Source organism: Sturnus vulgaris, chromosome 29, assembly GCF_052056855.1.
Source record: "Sturnus vulgaris isolate bStuVul1 chromosome 29, bStuVul1.hap1, whole genome shotgun sequence".
Taxonomy (NCBI): Eukaryota; Metazoa; Chordata; class Aves; order Passeriformes; family Sturnidae; genus Sturnus; species Sturnus vulgaris.
In genome coordinates, this window is record NC_142271.1 from 3638688 (window position 1) to 3656230 (window position 17543).

General features: G+C 54.0%; 2 protein-coding genes across 2 annotated transcripts in view; one reads left to right on the forward strand and one right to left on the reverse strand.

Annotated features, from left to right (window-relative positions):
- The first annotated feature begins 320 nt into the window (after positions 1-320).
- On the forward strand, positions 321-4112 carry UQCC2 (ubiquinol-cytochrome c reductase complex assembly factor 2). The gene is made up of 4 exons (XM_014872878.2): positions 321-483; positions 2814-2888; positions 3180-3249; positions 3934-4112. Exons 1-4 carry the CDS (start codon positions 346-348, stop codon positions 4026-4028), a joined length of 378 nt encoding a protein of 125 aa, XP_014728364.1. The 5' UTR covers positions 321-345; the 3' UTR covers positions 4029-4112.
- Positions 4113-5086: 974 nt separating this feature from the next.
- The window catches only part of ITPR3 (inositol 1,4,5-trisphosphate receptor type 3), a 37696-nt gene continuing 25239 nt past the window's right edge, over positions 5087-17543 (reverse strand). The window contains exons 38-58 of the mRNA XM_014872722.2: positions 17426-17516; positions 17050-17219; positions 16455-16629; positions 16182-16369; positions 15705-15905; positions 15273-15383; positions 14465-14560; positions 13587-13688; positions 13264-13350; positions 12609-12719; positions 12037-12229; positions 10769-10894; positions 10149-10321; positions 9892-10056; positions 9211-9403; positions 8780-8875; positions 8312-8436; positions 7863-8028; positions 6875-7035; positions 6259-6420; positions 5087-5965 (exon numbers count right to left, since the gene is read on the reverse strand). Of these exons, the coding sequence (XP_014728208.2) occupies positions 5897-5965; positions 6259-6420; positions 6875-7035; positions 7863-8028; positions 8312-8436; positions 8780-8875; positions 9211-9403; positions 9892-10056; positions 10149-10321; positions 10769-10894; positions 12037-12229; positions 12609-12719; positions 13264-13350; positions 13587-13688; positions 14465-14560; positions 15273-15383; positions 15705-15905; positions 16182-16369; positions 16455-16629; positions 17050-17219; positions 17426-17516 (2961 nt within the window). The 3' untranslated portion in view covers positions 5087-5896. The remainder of the gene's footprint in view (positions 5966-6258; positions 6421-6874; positions 7036-7862; positions 8029-8311; positions 8437-8779; positions 8876-9210; positions 9404-9891; positions 10057-10148; positions 10322-10768; positions 10895-12036; positions 12230-12608; positions 12720-13263; positions 13351-13586; positions 13689-14464; positions 14561-15272; positions 15384-15704; positions 15906-16181; positions 16370-16454; positions 16630-17049; positions 17220-17425; positions 17517-17543) is intronic.

Consider the following 17543-nt stretch of genomic DNA (forward strand, 5'->3'; position numbering starts at 1 on the left):
CGCCCCCGGCAGGGCTCTCTCCCCTCAGGCATTCCCGCTCCTAACAGGGCTCTCTCCCCTCAGACATTCCCGCCCCTAACAGGGCTCTCTCCCCTCAGACGTTCCCACCCCTAACAGGGCTCTCTCCCCTCAGGCATTCCCGCTCCTAACAGGGCTCTCTCCCCTCAGGCATTCCCGCTCCTAACAGGGCTCTCTCCCCTCAGGCATTCCCGCTCCTAACAGGGCTCTCTCCCCTCAGGCATTCCCGCTCCTAACAGGGCTCTCTCCCCTCAGGCATTCCCGCCCTGCCGCGCCCCACGTGACCCGGCGGCGGCGCCACGTGAGCTGCGCACGTGACCCGGCGCCATGGCCGCCAGCCGGTACCGGCGCTTCCTGCGGCTCTGCGAGGAGTGGCCGGTGGAGAACAGCAAACAGCAGCGGGACCTGGGCTCGGTCCTGCGGCAGCGGGTGGCACAGGCCTTCCGTGAGGGCGAGAACACGCCGGTGAGGGGCAGGAGGGCGGCTGGGAGGGCGCGGGGAGCGGCACGGCGGAGGCTCTGAAGGTGCTCTGAGGTGGTTATGAGGGTGCTCTGAGGGAGTTCTGAGGGGAATCTGAAGTGGCTCTGAAAGGGCTCTGGGGGAGCTCTGAGGTGGCTCTGAGGGGAATCCGAGGTAGCTCTGGCTGGTCTCCGAGAGGGTTCTGAGATGACTCTAAGCGGTCTCTGAGGTCGCTCTGAGGTCGCTCTGTGAGGTGGCTCTGAAAGTTCTCTAAGGGGGCTCTGAGGGGTCAGGGGTGGAGCGCAGGGTTTGGGGCTCACACGCGGCTCTGCCTCGGGGCTCGCTGGGGATTCATGGAATTTTAGGACATCCTGAGCTGGGAGGGAACGGGAAGCCCAGGGGGTGATGGAGTCCTGCTGCCCCCGGCTCCTCCCGAGGAGTGTGAGCACTCGGCTGCCTTTGGAACACACATCCCAGGAAGGCTTTGGAATACCGGCCAGGGGCTTGTGTCTCCAAGGGACAAACTGCAGGTGGTGCCCAGGTCACCGGGTTGTACCTGGGACAAATGATTGGTACCCAGGACACCGGGTTTGTACCCAGGACTGACTGGTTGGTGCCCAGGACAATTTGTATCCAGGACACCTGGTTGGTGCCCTGGACAAATGGTTTATACTCAGAACACCTGGTTTGTACCCAGGATAAATGGTTTGTGCTCAGGACAATGGGGTTTTTGTACCCAGGATAAATGGTTTGTGCCCAGTACACCTGGTTGGTGCCCTGGACAAATGATTTCTACTCAGCACACCTGGTTTGTACCCAGGATAGCTGTTTTATTTTGGGTTATAGCCAATTCTTGCACCCTTTGCACCAGGTATTTTGGAGAACCCCGTCCTGTGGTTATGGGAGTGGGGTATGGAGGTTTGGGAATTCCAGCTGTGCTGGAATCCAGGTAATTCTTGTGATCTCCTTACCTCGAGGGTGGGATGCTGCAGCACTGCCTGACACTGATGGAATGCAGCAGTTGTACAATTGAATTCCGCCTCCAGCTGTAATTCTGTTGGAGTTTAGGCTTTGCTGCTGAAATAAATTAGGGAATCTGATGCCTGACTTGGCTGCAGACCTTCCCAGGCACGGAGGTGTTGCTGCAGAATGCAAATGTGCCCTTTTTTAGCATAAAAACATTGTTCCAGAGATGCGTTTTCAACCTCAAGGGGCCATTATAGGCTCCTAATCCTGTACTGCTGACCAGAATAGTCTGCAGCAGGCATTTTGGGAAGGGTTTTATTGCTTTTCCATATGCTCAGGACAGCTTAATGTCTTGCACCACTTGGCTCCAAGATCCCAAAGCTGCCACTGATCCTGGAAATCTGAATTGATGCCTGCAGCAGTGGTGGCAGTTTCTGTGTAGAGAGGCTGAATGTGCTGGCAGGAGGCAGGAGGAGCTTCTGAGAGGGGAGCTAGAGCCACGAGGCCTCTTTAGCCATCTGATGGAATGGGATTTGCTGGATTTCCAGGGGAGGGATGCTGTTTGTGCTGTGTTTTAATGGCTGGATCTGCTGGAGCCTTGTCAGGGGGTGTTTGGGATGGGCACAGGTGGGGATCACCTGCAGGGGGATGTGGCTGTCCCTGTGTCCTCTCTCCTGCAGCCCTTACTCTTCCTGCTTCATCCTGACACCTTTCTGTTGATGTTATTTTTACTCTTGACCTGTTTTAACCATTCACGGAGCAGCAACACTGAGTTCTGGCATGAGCTGGGCTCACTGTACCACAAAAAGAAAACAGGAAAAACACTGTAGACTGGAAAAGCAGCTGAGCAGGGCCTGTGCCAGGCAGAGACACCTGGCACAGGTTGGGGATGAGCCGGATCTTCAACTGAAATAGAAATCCAGTTACACTTCAAGCTGTTCCCTGTCATTTGTGCTGATTTCCTTCATCAATTACAGGCTATTTTTAGCCCCCTACAGGGAGTTTTTAGCATCCAGCCTGGCTCCTTGTCCTGTGTGATTCCCTACAAAGAGGCAGGTGACAGAAGTGGAAGGGCCACAGATATCCCAGCACCAGCCCATAATGTTCTCTGTGGCTGTGTATTCACTGTCAGATCTTGTTGGTGCAGAGTTTCAGATCCATCCTGGAAATCCCAAGTGTTGTTATTCCTGCAGGCCAAGCTGGTGGGAGATTGAGGGGGAAAGCCTGGAGCAGGACAGCAGATGGACATTATCCAGCAGTGCACTGGGAATTCTGAGCTGCTCCTTCATGGCCATTGTCCCTGGGAACGAGGAGGGTTTTTGCTGTGGAGATGTAAAACCAGACTTGTGTGCCACTTGTGTCCCCTGCAGATCTCTGACCCCGAGGCCTGTGACCAAATGTACGAGAGCTTAGTCAGGATCCACACCAACTTCTACAAAAACAAGGTGAGAGCTGTGGCACTGGCCACTGCCCCTCACTCTGGGGGTGCCACCACCTGCTGCAGCATTCCTGGGAATGGCAGCATTCCTGGGAGTGCCTGAGGGACAGCTGAGGGGTGGGTGCAGCAGTGCCTGTGCTCACCCAGGGCAGATCCACACCTGGTTCTTGGTGTGGAGGAACAAAATCCCAGCTGGACTCACACTCAGGCTGTGCCAGATGGTGACACTTGTACCTTTTCCATGCACTACAAGTGACTTCTTTGTCTCTCTCCCTCCTTTTCCTGCTCCCCTGGGAAGTACCCACGCCTGAAAGAGACCACCTTCACCGGGGTGACAGTGGATGATTGCAGGAGGATCCTGGCCACAGGTACTGCTTGGTCTGAGAGGGCAGGGCAGGGGGAAAGGGACATTCTGCTCTTTGGGATGCTCCCTTGCATCCCTGCTCAGCCCCTGGGGCTGGGGGGCACTGAGGGGCTGCCTGCAGTTCTGTGAAGGTGTTGGATGAGGAGTAAGTTCAGGAATAATTCTGTTGAGGAGTAACTCATTATATTGGGCTGAAGAATCAGTTGGATTTTGCACTGTCAGGAACAACAGAGGGTTTGCAAAGGCTCTGTGGGGTCAGACAGCAGGATCTGTGTGGAAGGAACACGTTTGCTACCTCACCCCAACACTGAGCTCAGCTGCTCTTTCACCATTTCCAATTCCCTTCGTATTCCTTGTGTGTCAGACCTGGGGAAGGAGCCGGGTGCCCCATGCAGAAATGTCTCAGCACATCCTTTATGAAGGGCAGAGCTGGGAGCCAGAGCAGTTTTGTTCTGCTCCAGTTGCTAACTTTGATTGCAGTGCGTGGAATCTGGGTATCAGTTGTTGATGATAAGAGACTCCCTGCATTGATTGGAAGGGAAACCAACATCGCCTCGGGCCTGGGATGAAAATTCATTAAGATGAAAAGTCAGGATGGAAGGCAGAGCTGTTTTAAGAGGGTTTCATTCCTCTGTTTTCCTGCTTATCTTTCTCTGGCCCCATCTCTGTCTCCCTTCTCCTTTTGCAGACATTCTGAAACAGATGGAAGACATGAAAAAAGGGACGTGGAAAACACTGCGGGAAAAGTTCTCTGCCAAGAAACCCGAGGAGGACTCAAAGTGAGGGCCCAGCTCTCAGCTTCTCCACTGTACATATCCCTGAAGCTCTGTGTGTTGCCATGATGAATAAAACCACTTATTCCTCTTAGCAACAGCATTTTTTTTCAGCCCTACACTGTACATTCTTCATATTTCGTGTCTCCTTTTTTTTCTGCTGAGAATCTGGGGCAGAGCTTAACACATCCATGCTGGAGCAATGGAGGGAAGGGAACTTTGTGGTGTCAGACCTGGCCTTTTGTATCTCAGAAAATGGAACAAGCAGGAGCTGCCCAGGGGGAGGAGGTGCAGCTTTAAATGTTCTTGTGAAGAGAACAGAGAGGATGTGAAAAGCTCTCTGTGCTTGTGTTTGTGTGTTAGCCCAGGGACCAGGGCAGTGCAGGGAGGGAGAACTTTAATCATCACATTTATTTTCCTTCGGAGGAGACAGAGAGGACGGAGGGTGACTTTGCCATGGTGACAGTGGAGCACTGCACGAGTTTAATTGAGATTTTAATCAGCTGCTGCAGAGCTGCTGCTGCTGCTGGAGGAGCCAGCTCTGTGCAGATCCCCCCAGCCTGAGGAGAGGGATGTGTGGGTTAGTGCAGAGCTGAGGGTGAAGGCAGGATTAGATGACATGCTGCTAGATGGGGCCATAAACACATTTCAAGTGCTCTGCAACTTCACTGTTATGGGCTTTTTTGCTCCTTTTTAGAGCTTTACTGCTTTCATCAGTGTCTGTTCTTGGGCTTGGAGCTGGAGCTGGCCTGGGGAGGATGAGTGTCTGCAGCAGAGCTGTGCCAGGGCTCCACAGCACCAACAGCTGCTCCTTTTTATGGGTTTCAGCAGTGATTTCCTGGCAGGCAGTGAAAGAATTTGAAACTGCAGCAGGCTCTGGTCCAGAGCTCCAGGAACCAAGGCTGGTGCTGCTGGTGGCTCCTCATGGCAGCGTTTGGCAGGGGATGTGCAACACCTGGGGCTGGGGAGCACCTTGGGTGCCAGCCCTGCTTTGGGTTCTGCTCCTGGGCTTGTTCTGTGCTCCTGTTCCACAGCCCCCTCACACACCAGAGGGCACAGGAAGGGGACTTTCTTTACCACGTTGATGTTTTTATTATAACATGATTCTGTCTTTAATTTAGTTAAGGCAATTTACACTTCCGTTCTTAAGTAACAACGGTAACAACTAAAAAAAAAAATTTAAAAAAAAAAAAGTAAAACATGACACCAGAGATGAAACTAAAACACAGGACACCCCTTCACAGTGAACTCCTGTAAACCTGCAAGCTCCTACTACTGCTGCCCAAAGATCCTTGGTCCACAGAAGGCAAAAGACTTTTAGTTCCCACTAGGACAAGCTCAGCTCCTCATCTGGTGAGTTAATTAAATTAAATCCACCTCCTTGAGTTCAGCTGCTCTTTACTGCACCACGGGATGAAGAGAATTCTGTAAATGGAGAGGGGTCAGCGTGGAGCAGGCACAGCAGATAACGAGGGCTGCTTGGCAGATATCCACAGGGACAAGTGGCACTCGGAATAAGTTAAATAGTGTGGCCCTACAGCTACTCACCCCACAGCCGAGGGGCTGGAGCACATGGAGATAAAGATACAACCCTCCACAGTTGCAAAATAAAGAGTTATTGCAATGAGGAATGAAAGTCCTGTATGGTTTATCTTCCTACGAGGGTGTTAGAAAAACACCTGGGCCCAGGTGTGGGGAGGACTCGGGCCGGTCCCTGCTCCTGGAATTGCTTACAAGCGCTCTAAGGGAGGGGCTGCCTGGGAAGCCCTTTCCTTGTGGTCCATTGTCCCCAGACAGTGACAATCCATGCCTGGAGCCCAGGGAGGGGCAGCCTCCTCAGCTGGCACAGGTCAGTCCCTCGGTGGCTGGAGCTGTGTCTCAGTGGTTCATGGTGTTCTGGACATCCACAAACCCCATCCTCTGCCTGCGCTTCCGCTGCTCCGTCATCTGCAATTCCAACAGGGACACGCTGAGGCAATTCCAGGCCCTCCTGCTCTTGGATGTGCTTCCCAAGTGTCTGAGTGAGCTGCTTTGAGCCTCTGCCAGCAAACTCTGAGCTGATGAGGCACTACCCAAACCCACGTGTTCCAAGTGTCCCCAATTCCCCCAAAAAAGAGCTGCAGGAGCCCTGTGCTTGTATTGTTGTGCTGCCTTGGGCAGTCCTGCTCCCACTCCCTGCCCTCAGTGGCTATTTTGGGAAGGACAGAGAGTTCCTACAGGGGATTTCCCATTTCCCATACCTGTTCCTTCAGCTCGTTCAGCTGGGAGGTGAGGTGTGACACGAGCTTCATGGTGGTGTTGAGTTTGTCCTGCAGATTGCGGATCTCGTTCTGCTCCCCTTCCCCTTCATTGCTGACCAGAGACATGGCTCGCATCCGGGGGAACCAGTCCAGGTTCTTGTTCTGGGAATGACAGCACGGACAAGGGCAGTTGGGGTGAGGGATCAGAGAGGAGGAGAGAAGATAGGGTTTAACAGGCAGCCTCCCTGTGCTTAGGGATTAAAGAAATTATCTTTGCAAAAATCTGCAATTTTTGCATGTGTGGTCCATTTATAGGTTAGTTCATGGGCTCAGGTGCAGAAGCTTTTCTTTCCTTGCTTTCCTTTCCCTCCCTTGCCTCAAAACCCCCTTGAAGCCCCACTCCCTGCTTGGTCCAACCCTTCAACTCACAGGACAAACCCTCGAACACACCACGTGGAAAAAAACAGCAAAGGACAAACTCAGGCACTGCACCATTAGCCAGTATTTTCCAAAAGAATTTCCCAGAGCTGTTTTTCCTTGTCCAGCCCCTTGTTCCTGATATCTCCAGGGCAGGCAGGTTGGGATAGGCAAGGAGCTGCCCCGAGGGCACCTGTACCTTGATCATCTGTGCCACGTAGCTCTCGGGCCCGGTGTAGTCAGTCTTGTTCTTCACCCGCACCAGCACGATGAAGTACAGGTAGTTCCACATGTTGTGCTCATATTTGATGTGCTCCTCAAAGGACACGGTCTTGTTGTCAAACTTGTCCCTTTCCAGCCCTGGGACAGGAGGAGGACAGGGAGGAGGTGAATGAGCAGCAAACACGTGGAAGGAAACTCAGCCCAGTGCACCTCCTCCCAAAGGTGGCATTCAAGTGCTTTTAATAATTAGTTGGTATTTAGCACATAAACATCCAAACCAGGGGGCAACAATCCAGCTGGGGGTTCAGGAGACTTCTGTTTAAAATCACAGAATCAGAGAATCATGGAATGGTTTGGGTTGGAAGGGATCTTCCACCTTCCCCTATCCCAGGTTGCAACCTATCCAACCTGGCCTTGGACACTTCCAGGGATCCAGGGGCAGCCACAGCTTCTCTGGGCACCTGTGCCAGGGCCTCCCCACCCTCACAGGGAACAATTTCTTCCCGTGTCCTGCTGCCTCTGCCTAGTAATATAAACCCAGAGGATCTTTAAAGGAAAAAGCAGACAGATTTACTGGGTTTTTATTTTTTTTTTTTTTTTTTTAATGCCTACTGCTGACTGAAAGGATTTCAGAGCATTTTTTCTATTATATTTCTCCAGTGATATGCTGCTTTTTTTCCCCCACTGGCCAAGGGAAAGTCTCAGCAGTGAGATGCACATCGACAAGAACCCCACAATGTGGTTTTAGTTTAACACCTCATTAGCAGGGTGAGGAACAACACAGAGAATTTCCCTCCAGCTGTGTCCTTGTTCAAACCCCTCCCAGTGCAGTGACCCCTTGCTGAACAGATTCAAGCTTTGCAGTAATAAATAAAAAACCAGAATCCAGCTGAAATTCTTTTCCTTCCCCCAACCTGGGAGGGGAGGACGAGCTTTAGGGCAATTCCTGTATTCCCAGTGCTCACCACAAATAAAACAGGTGGTTTTCAGGATCTCTTCCTTCTTCTGTTTCTCGCTCCTCAGATCAGCAAAGGTGTCAATGATGACCCCGAAGATGAGGTTGAGGACGATGATAATGACAATGAAGAAGAAGAGCAGGTCATAGACGACTCGAGCAGGGAACAGGGACTCCTGTAATGGATGAAAAGGAGAATTGGGTGTCTGGCACAGCTCTGCTCCAGCCACCCCAGCCCTGTGACACGGCTGATTCCAGGGTGTCAGAGGAGGTTTCCAGAGGGAAACCAAGGAATGTGAGCAGAGCCACTTAGAAAGTGCATTCTTGGCTGAGGCACCAGGGGAGGAGGAGAACCGAGGGATGGAGCTGGATGTGTCACAGCTCCCAGAAAGGGGGGCCAGCAGTGATTGCAGCAGGGTTTAGCAGAAGGAAGAGGAGCCAGGTGCTGTCCCCACTCACATCCTTGGAGGGTTTCCTCAGGATGTCCCCCACGCCGCCGCCGTTGCGCAGGCCATGGTTGAGGACGGTGACAATGCACATGAGCAGCGTGTCACAGGCACGTTCCCACTGCTCTGGGTCAGCCTCTGGGGACGAGAGCAGAGCAAGGACTCAGAGCACGGGCAGAGCACCAGACCCTGGCTGGGATGGCTCCAGCTGCACTGGCAGTGACACAGGAGCAGCTGCCTGTCGTGATGTCCCAGCCAGCAACATCCCAGCAGCTCCTCCAGCAGCCAAACGCTGCTCCCACCTCCTTTCTGATTAAATTAATCCACCCCAAAATTTGTTATGCCAGGGTCAGTGCAAAATTCACAGGCCTTTTGCCCAATATATCCCAGGAAGCTGATTTAGTTTCTACCTTGGAAAACTGGGATTTTCCTCAAATCCATGCTGCCACACAGAGCTGGCATTTCCACGGGGCTCTCTTACCTTCCAAGGCAGTGGGTGCAGCAGTGCAGCTGATTTTGTCACTGCTGCACGACTCCATGAAGGTCTCCACGTTCCTTTGCATCCCCAAGGGATCATCTGCAAGGAAGAGAGCCCAGCCCTGTGAGAGCAGCACCTCTCCCCAGCAAACCACCGCCATGGGCTCCCAGGAAATGCCAACCTTCTTGGGAATAAGTTGCCTCGTATTCTCCTACTTTTTTCTAGGCCCTGAAGGTTTTTCTCAGAGCTGAGACCCTGCAGTGCTGACCCTTCATTTGTAGCTCTGTGCCCCCTTCTCTGCCACCACTAACCCCAAACCCTGCTGTGTGCTGTCCTGTCGGTGACCCCAAAACCAGTGCTCCCAGTGGAAAAGCCCACCCTGAGACGTGTGTGGAGGGTCCCCCGGTGCCCCACGACCCCGAGCACTGCCCAACCTTTGGCTTTGCTGTCCGGCAGCCTGTCCACCTCGAGGATGAAGTCATCCTTCAGGAAGAGGAAGCCCACGATGGAGAAGAGGTAGACGAGGATGAGGGCCAGCAGGGCTGTCAGCAGGATGGAGCGCCCGTTCCGCGTCACGCTTTTGATGACATTAAACAAGGTCTCCTCACGGTAGATCAAGTCAAACAGCTGAAAGGACCCAGGAGCAAAGAAATGCTGCAGGGTGCTTCTCTTGATAATGCCTGGCCTATCTATATCCCCTTTTATCCTGAGATCTTGGATCGCTCAGCAGACCTTGACTAACTTTTCTCACAAAGCCTTTAAGTTTCCCAGCTCACTGAAGGGAAGCAGAGAAGAATGGAGTGACTTATGCACAGCAGGAGAGCCAAGAATAGGCCACATGTACCCTGGCTCTGCCCTCACCAGCTCACGTTGCCTCCCAGCTGACCCAGATAAAGCACACAGCAGATTAGAAGAAGAGATACAGCCCAGGACCAGGAGAGAGACAGCGACAGATACTGTCAGGAGGCAGAAAGATGAGCCCGTGCAAAGATTAGAGCACAGGGAATTGTTCTGTCTGCTATCAATCAGCCCCTGGAAGGTGTCACAGGAACCTTCCAGCTCCTAAAGCAGCAGCCAGGCTGCCTGTTCCCCCCAACCACCTGAATTTCTCCTACCAGGATGCTGTAGAAGAGCTCGTGCACGAAGAGCCCCAGGACGCTGGTCACGATGTAGCCGACGTGGTACAGGAATTCCACATCCATGATCATGGCCTTGTAGCCACGGATGAAGGTGCCTCGGTTGCCCACGAAGCTCACCACGAACACGATCTTGTTGGTCAGCTGGGGACGGCCAGAAACGGGAGGGAGCGGGGTTTGCTGTGCTCTGGGAATGTGGAACAGCTTCCTGATCCCCCAGCACGTGGAAAACTCACATTGAGAGCTCCCAGGATGTTGAGGGTGAGCCCGATGCCCAGGTAGTAGATGGAGCGCAGGATCAGCGCCACCAGCAGCGGCCTCACCCCGTAGCGCTTGGTGAACAGGGCCATGATGGAGAAGCAGATGAGGATCCAGAAGAGCAGGGAGATCAGTGGGGAGTCCAGAACTCCTGGGAAGGGGAACACGTGGGTGTTAAAGGCAGCACTGCTGCTGCCAGGCTGTCCAGCCACGCTAATGAGCTAATTATCAGAAATGATGGTGCTGCACTGTGAATATTTGTGTTGGTTCCGGTGGTTTTCACTGATACATTTTCTAACATCTTTTATCCCAGAGCTCAGAACCACTGCAGGTGATGGAGGCTTTGCCTGACAACAGGAGTGTATCCATCCCATCACTGATTCCCATATTGTACGAACAGGGGAAGAGCAGCCCAGGAGAAGAGAGGTTTCCCTGGGAAGGAAAGGGTGGAGGTGCTGGAAACTGAAATCCTGACTAATCCTTTATCCAGCAGGAAGAACCTGGGGTTGTAGGAACCCAAAGAACCCAAGGATGAGGGCAGCGCCAGTTTTCTTCCACGTGGAGATCCCTGAGGAGCAGCAGGTGCGGGGGCACTTACCCATGGAAGTGGCTTCCACATAGGGGTAGAAGAAAGCAATGATGATGTTGATGAAGACGGCCAGGTTGAAGGAAATGCTTCCCCAGAGCGTCATTCTGCGGGAGAACCAGTACATCAGCGGCATGCCTGGGGGGAGAGGAGGCAACACACAAACCTCAGCCAGCCTCATGCCAACCGGGTCCTCCTGGAGCCCCTGTGCCCTCCTGGAGCTCCTGTGTTATCCCAGAGCCCTTGTGTCCTTCCTGACCCCCTCTGCTATCCCAGACCCTCTGTGTCCTCCTGAACCCCCTGTGTTATTCCAGACCCTTTGTGTCATCCCTGTGTCCTCCTGATCCTCCTGTGTCATCCCAGACCCTCTGTGTCCTTCTGATCCTCCTATGTTATCCCAGACCCCCTGTGCTCTCCTGGAGCTCCTGTGTCATCCCAGAGCCCCTGTGTCCTCCTGAACCTCCTGTGTCATCCCAGAGCCCCTGTGTCCTCCTGAACCCCCTCTGCTATCCCAGAGCCCCTGTGTCCTCCTGAACCCCCTGTGTCATCCCAGAGCCCCTGTGCCCTCCTGGAGCTCCTGTGTCATCCCAGACCCTCTGTGTCCTTCTGATCCTCCTATGTTATCCCAGACCCCCTGTGCTCTCCTGGAGCTCCTGTGTCATTCCAGATCCTGTGTCCTTTCTTACCCTCTGTGCTATCCCAGACCCTCTGTGTCATCCTTGTGTCCTTCCTGACCCCCTGTGTCATCCCAGAGTCCCCGTGTCCTCCTGAACCCCCTGTGTCATCCCCGTGTCCTCTGTGTCCTCCTGGAGCCCCTGTGTCACCTCTCAGCCCCCTGGGTTCTGCAGCTGCTGGCCCAAGACCGACCCAGCCTCCCACCTCCCTCAAACCCTTCATGAACTGTTTAGAAAATATTCCTGCTCATCTGCTGGAAGAGGAGTGCACTTTCTAAGTGGCTCTGCTCACATTCCTCGGTTTCCCATCCCTCTGGAAATCTACTCTAACATCCTGGAATGGTCGGCTCTGTCCTCCCTCACAGCTCCTACACTGCTCCTCAGCTGCATCCCAGTATCCACAGTGTGACCATAGTGTAAATCCCATCAGTTCCTGGGATTTACAGCCAGGATTTCCACCCTGGAAGCCCCTGAGCAGATCTGCAGGGGGCAGAGAAATAGATTTTATTTCTCATGTGCAGCTACGAGACCCTGGCTTAGGGAAAGGACTTTTCCAGCTGGAATGTCCCCAGGTTTGGCCCAGGGGAGGCTCTGCCTTGCTCTTACTGCGCAGCTTCTTCTGCCACTCCATCTCGTTGTGCAGGAAGGAGGACTGGTCGAAGAAGTCGCTGACTTTGCTGCCCTGCTCGTCCTGCTCCGTGGTGGTGAAGAGCCGGTATTTGGTCTCCTTGGTGAGGAATTCACAGATCCCAGGCACGGGGAAGATTATCTGCTCCATGCTCCGGTCCAGCCGCACGATCTGTGGGAAGCAGAGCCCTCAGATCCTGCCCTGCTGGGGTTTTTTTCCTCCTTCCCCTCCTCCCTCCCACTCCACAGCATCCAAATATTGTCAGCCACTCGTTTAAAAGCTTCCAAACTGCCCCGAGCAGAGGCAGCCCTGGCTGGGGTAAGTGGGAGTGTGGGAATGGGGGATCCATGCCAAGGATGAGGCTGCTGGATCAGCTGCATCCCACTGCTGCTGGGAGAGAAGGGAATGGTCTGGGGGCTGCTCATCCCTCAGTTCCAGCATGGGGATGGGAGGCAGGGACAGCTCCTGGTGCAAAATAATCAGACATGAGGCATCTGGAGCCAGGTGGGACTCATGGGCCATGGGCTGTTGGAAAGCCAAGAGGTCTTGCCTCGATTTGGGATGTGTGTTTCTCATAATAAGCCAGCGGATCCTCCTCTTCCTCCTGCACCGGGGCTGTGGATTTCAGCATCTGCGACAGCTGCTTGTTGTTGAGGCTGAGCTGGATGGGGAGAGGGAAAGGGAGAGGATGAGGATCCGACTGTTCCCACAACGTGCCTCAACATCTCCAACAGCTGATGAGGTTTTCAGGGAAGAGCAAATGAATTAAAGCTTCCATAAGGGGTGCGAGTGCTCCCCGCAGTGACAGACAATCGATTCCCTGCAATAATTACATCCAAGTGCTGCTAATCCACAAATTACAAACCACTGCTCACAAAACCCCAGGGGAAATCACATTCCTGCTGAATCTTGTCGGGATCTGAGGTACCCAAGCAAGGAACAGCAGCAAAGGACTCAGCCCTTCCTTTCTGAAGGGAAGGGAAGGGGGGACTTGGGCAAGGGCAGGACCCCCCCAGGGCCACCAGCCTGTGTCACCCCACAATGGGGCACACACAGCTTTGGGCTCCTGCCTCTGGCTAAAAGTGCATTTAGGTGTCTCTCCCTCTTTAATCCCCTGGGGAACACCAAAATCCATCAAATCCTGAACAGCAAAGCCCAGGTGGGCTCTTGGGTCAGGGCAGCTTGTGGGGGCTGTGCCTCCATACCATGGATGAGATTCCCTCCTCCTCCTCCTCCTGGATTCGCTTCACCGGCTTCAGGAGCTGCTGCAGAGACTTGTTGTGTCGGGAGAGCTGGCAGGGGGACAGGGATGGTGACAGTGAGCACAGGCAGCCACGGGAGGGGGACAGGGCGTGCAGGATGGCCAGCAAGCCCCCCACAGCCAAAGGCACATTTGGCTTCCCCAGGGAGGCCAGTCTGGCTGGAGGAAATGTGCATAGTTATGGAGGAAGATGTGCAAAAATAAGGAGGGGAAAAAAAAGTGCAATGTGTGAGCACAGCCTGGCAGGATGCTTTTACAGCTCCTTACCTGCAGTGCCAGGATATAAATGTTGTGTCCAACTTCCCGGGGGGAAACCTCGGCATTCTCACACTCCTCCTCCTGCAGATAGGCTTTCTTAATCACATCAACCTGCAAGGCAGCACAGGGCACTGAGCTGATTCCTCCTCCAGCCAGGATTTGGGCAGGAGGATGTTACAGCATTTATTTTAATATTTGCAAAAAGCCGATAATATAAGATGTATTTGTATGTATAATGTTGGGAAACTTTGCTGAATAAATATAGTTTCTTTTAGTTCTGCTATTAACAAAACTTAGAAATAATAGTGTAATAAATATGTATTTTTTTTTTCTTGGACTATAACATGGTGATGTAAAAAGCTTTTGTTCATGTAACTAACTTAGAGAATGATGAAAAGATAATCAGAAAATTCTTCACATTATTGGATTATCCTATCTGGATGAAGATGGGGTGATGAACACCAGAACTCCAAGGACAGGATTTATTGATCTCTGTTATCAAGTAGTGGGGCCAACAAGAAGGAGCCACAAGGAAAAAAAATTAAAAATAATAAAAAATGTTGATTTACAGTTTGGGAGGGTGATTTTGGATAATGCATAAAAGTCTATGAATATGCAACAACTTGATGCATTTAACAAAGTGTTTTCTGAGTTAAAGAGTGCTCTTAGCTAAATGCCAAGCACCCAGCCGTTATAACCTTTTGTTTTATTGCCTCTTATTACACTTTTAAAAATCTACCAAGAAACTGAACCTCGTTTTTCACAAGGGGCAGCAGTGGGGCAGGGGAGGTGGTTCTTGGGTGCAAAGCAGAAACTGCAGCACGAGTCAGGGCAGAGGATGTTGAGCCGTGGGCTGGGGGCTCACTGGGACATTCCCAGTCCCTCACCAGTTCCTGGGGCCGGAGGCTGATGAGGATCCTCTCGGCGTTCTCGCTGTCGTGCCTGCTCTCCATGAGGGCCAGCAGGAGCTTGGAGGCATTGTCCTGGTGAGGAGAAAGCCTCGGTGAGGGGAGCTGTGCCCTGCCAGGCTTTGGGGTGGGCAGAATTATCCTGTGCCCCCCCGTGCCAGAGTGTCTGAGTGTGCTGGAGATGCTCCAGCCCTGCCACTGCGAGCCCATGAGCTCCCACAGCCGAGGGTCTGACACAGGCAGGGGCCCCTCTGCAGTGACCAGAACAGCCCAGAGCACACCCTGAGAGCCCGCCAGTGAGTCCCTGCAGTGACACAGAGGGACACACACGGGGACACACACAGGGACACACAGTGACACACACAGAGTGACAGACACAGGGACACACACAGAGTGACACACGCAGGGACACACAGAATGACACACACAGGGACACACACACAGGGACACACACACAGGGACACACACAGGGACACACAGAGTGACACACACACACAGTGACAGACACAGGGACACACACAGGGACACACAGAACGACACACACAGAGTGACAGACACAGGGACACACACAGAGTGACACACGCAGGGACACAGAGTGACACACACAGTGACACACACAGTGACACGCACAGGGACAGACACGGGGACACACACAGGGACAGACAGTAACAGACTCACAGTGACACACACAGTGACACAGGGACACACAGAGTGACAGACACGGGGACACACACAGGGACACACACACAGGGACGTCCCCACCACCCCAGCCCAGGTCTCTGTGCACCTTGAGCTGCAGGACCAGGTCCATCCTGTACTTGCACAGGGGGCTGATGTCATTTAGGATCAGGGCTGTGATGATGTCGATCCCGTTGGACTCGTGGGTCACGATGCAGCTCTGGGGGAGTCGAGCACTGCGTTATCCCACACACCCTGCCAGTCCTCCCAGCTCCACCCTCCAGCACAGCCCTGGTCCCCAACACTGCCCTGCCTCCAGCCCCAGAACCTCCCCTCTCCCTGCAAAGGGCCCCGTTCACACCACTGAATTATTTACCCCACATCTGCATCACCACATTTTGCAGCCAAGCAGCAGCTGGTGACCTGTGCAGGAGCCCCGTGCCCACACTCTGAACCCAAAACCTGTCCCTGTTCCCCCCACATCCCCCCCAAAAAAAAACCTCCCCTGGTCTGTGATGAGGTTTGGGGAATGACCCCAGACCTGGTTCTCGTGGCAGGGCCCCTGGCAGTACTCGGTCAGGGTCTCCAGGGTCTGGGTGATGAGAGCCACGTTGTACTCGTTGATGTAGAGGCCGAGCAGCCCCAGCCCGCCCGTGGTGCTGCCACACATGATGTCCAGGAACTGCAGCGTCTCACACACCAGGTTGTAGTTGGTTTTGTTGTTCTGGCACCTCAGGAAGTTCTGTGGATCAGAGCCCAGGAATGGGGTCCTGATCCCTCTCTCCCCACACCCCTCTAGCTGCAGTTCGAGGGACATTTGGGCTGGGACTGCCCCTGTAACCTACAGACCTCAGTCCCACAGCCATGAACTCCTCCCACAGCCCCAAGTTACCCACAAGAGAGGGTGCACTGCACGTGGGGAAACTGAGGCACAGAGCTGCTGTTTCCACAGCATTCTGGAATCCCATCCTTCCCCCAGCCCACCCCCTCCACTGACCCCCAGAGCCCCAGCACGGACCTGCAGGTCACGGTTGTGGTTCTCGCAGAGCAGCTGCAGGAAGCGCAGGATGGGCTCCATGATCAGCACTGTCACCCCCATCTCGTTGTTCTGGCCCTGCTCCCCGGGCTCGTGGCCCTTCCGGAACCCCACGGCCATCGGGTACCGCGTGGGGGTGCCGGGCAGCAGGAAGGTGTCCCCTCGTCCTCCTGCAGGGAATTGTCCCCTGCTCAGCTCATGTCACCCAGCCAGTGCTGGCCCTGCTGAGGGGACAAAGGGGCTCAGCCCCACTACCTTTGGTGCCAGGGTCTGGCTCGTCCTTGTCCTCACGGGGCTTGTTCCCGATGTCGCTCATGTTCACCGACACCGTGGACTTGGTCTCCTGCTGCGCCTTCTTCATCCGGTCGTGCAGAACCTTGAAGAACTTCTCGGACTTCTTGTCGCTCGTCATGAGGTTGTAAAAGGATTTCTGGTGAAAAAACGCTCGATCAGGTCGCCACCACGGGGTCCAAAATGTCCCTGCCTGTCCCTCCCTCAGCACTCCAGACATTGCCCAGGATAACCTGGCTTTTGCACACACCATTTTCCAGCTTCCCTTTGACAAAGGGTTTGGGATAACCCTGGAGGTCCCCCACAAGAGCTGCAGCCCCGAGCCATTTTAGGAATTCCCGGCAGAGGGCATCAGCAGAACTCCAGGAACAACCTGGAACCACCTTGCCCCTCCTGCAGCCTCCCGCCCTTCATCCAGCCATGGGGCTGGCAAACTCAAACAATCAGATTTCAGCACGAACAAGAGGTATTTTGGCCAAACCCACTGCCCAGGGCTAAGCACTGGGACCTCACACTGCCCACCTGGATCAACCCCTGGCTGCCCAAACTCCCTCAGCACCTGGATCTCGGTGTTGCCTCCATCCAGCAGGCGGATGGCCAGCAGGATGCTCTCCTGGAAGATCTTCTCATTCTTGGTGTTCATGATGAGGTCAGCCACCAACTTGGTGGCCCCTTCACGGTCCAGCCGGCACTGGACAGCTGCGATGGCTGACCAGTCCTGGTCCTGGCCTGTGTATCACACGAGGGGGGGGATGCTGTGGTAGCACAGAGCCAGCACAGCTCCACCACTGCCGTGGCCTCTCAGAGCCATCCCTTCACCTCCCCAATCCTCTGCTCCCGTGGAGGTGGGGACATGGCAACCAGCCACAGACCTGGTCCCATCACTGCTTGGGAGGTGGGAATTTGAGGGGAAGGGGCAGGAGAGGGGCACTCACCTCCCCCAGCAGCATCCCCCATCTCCCCCTTGGAGCTGGACCTCTTGTTCTGCAGGTAATTGTTCATGAGCATTTTCCGCAGCAGGTTGCCCTGCCAAGGCAAACAAACGTCACCAGT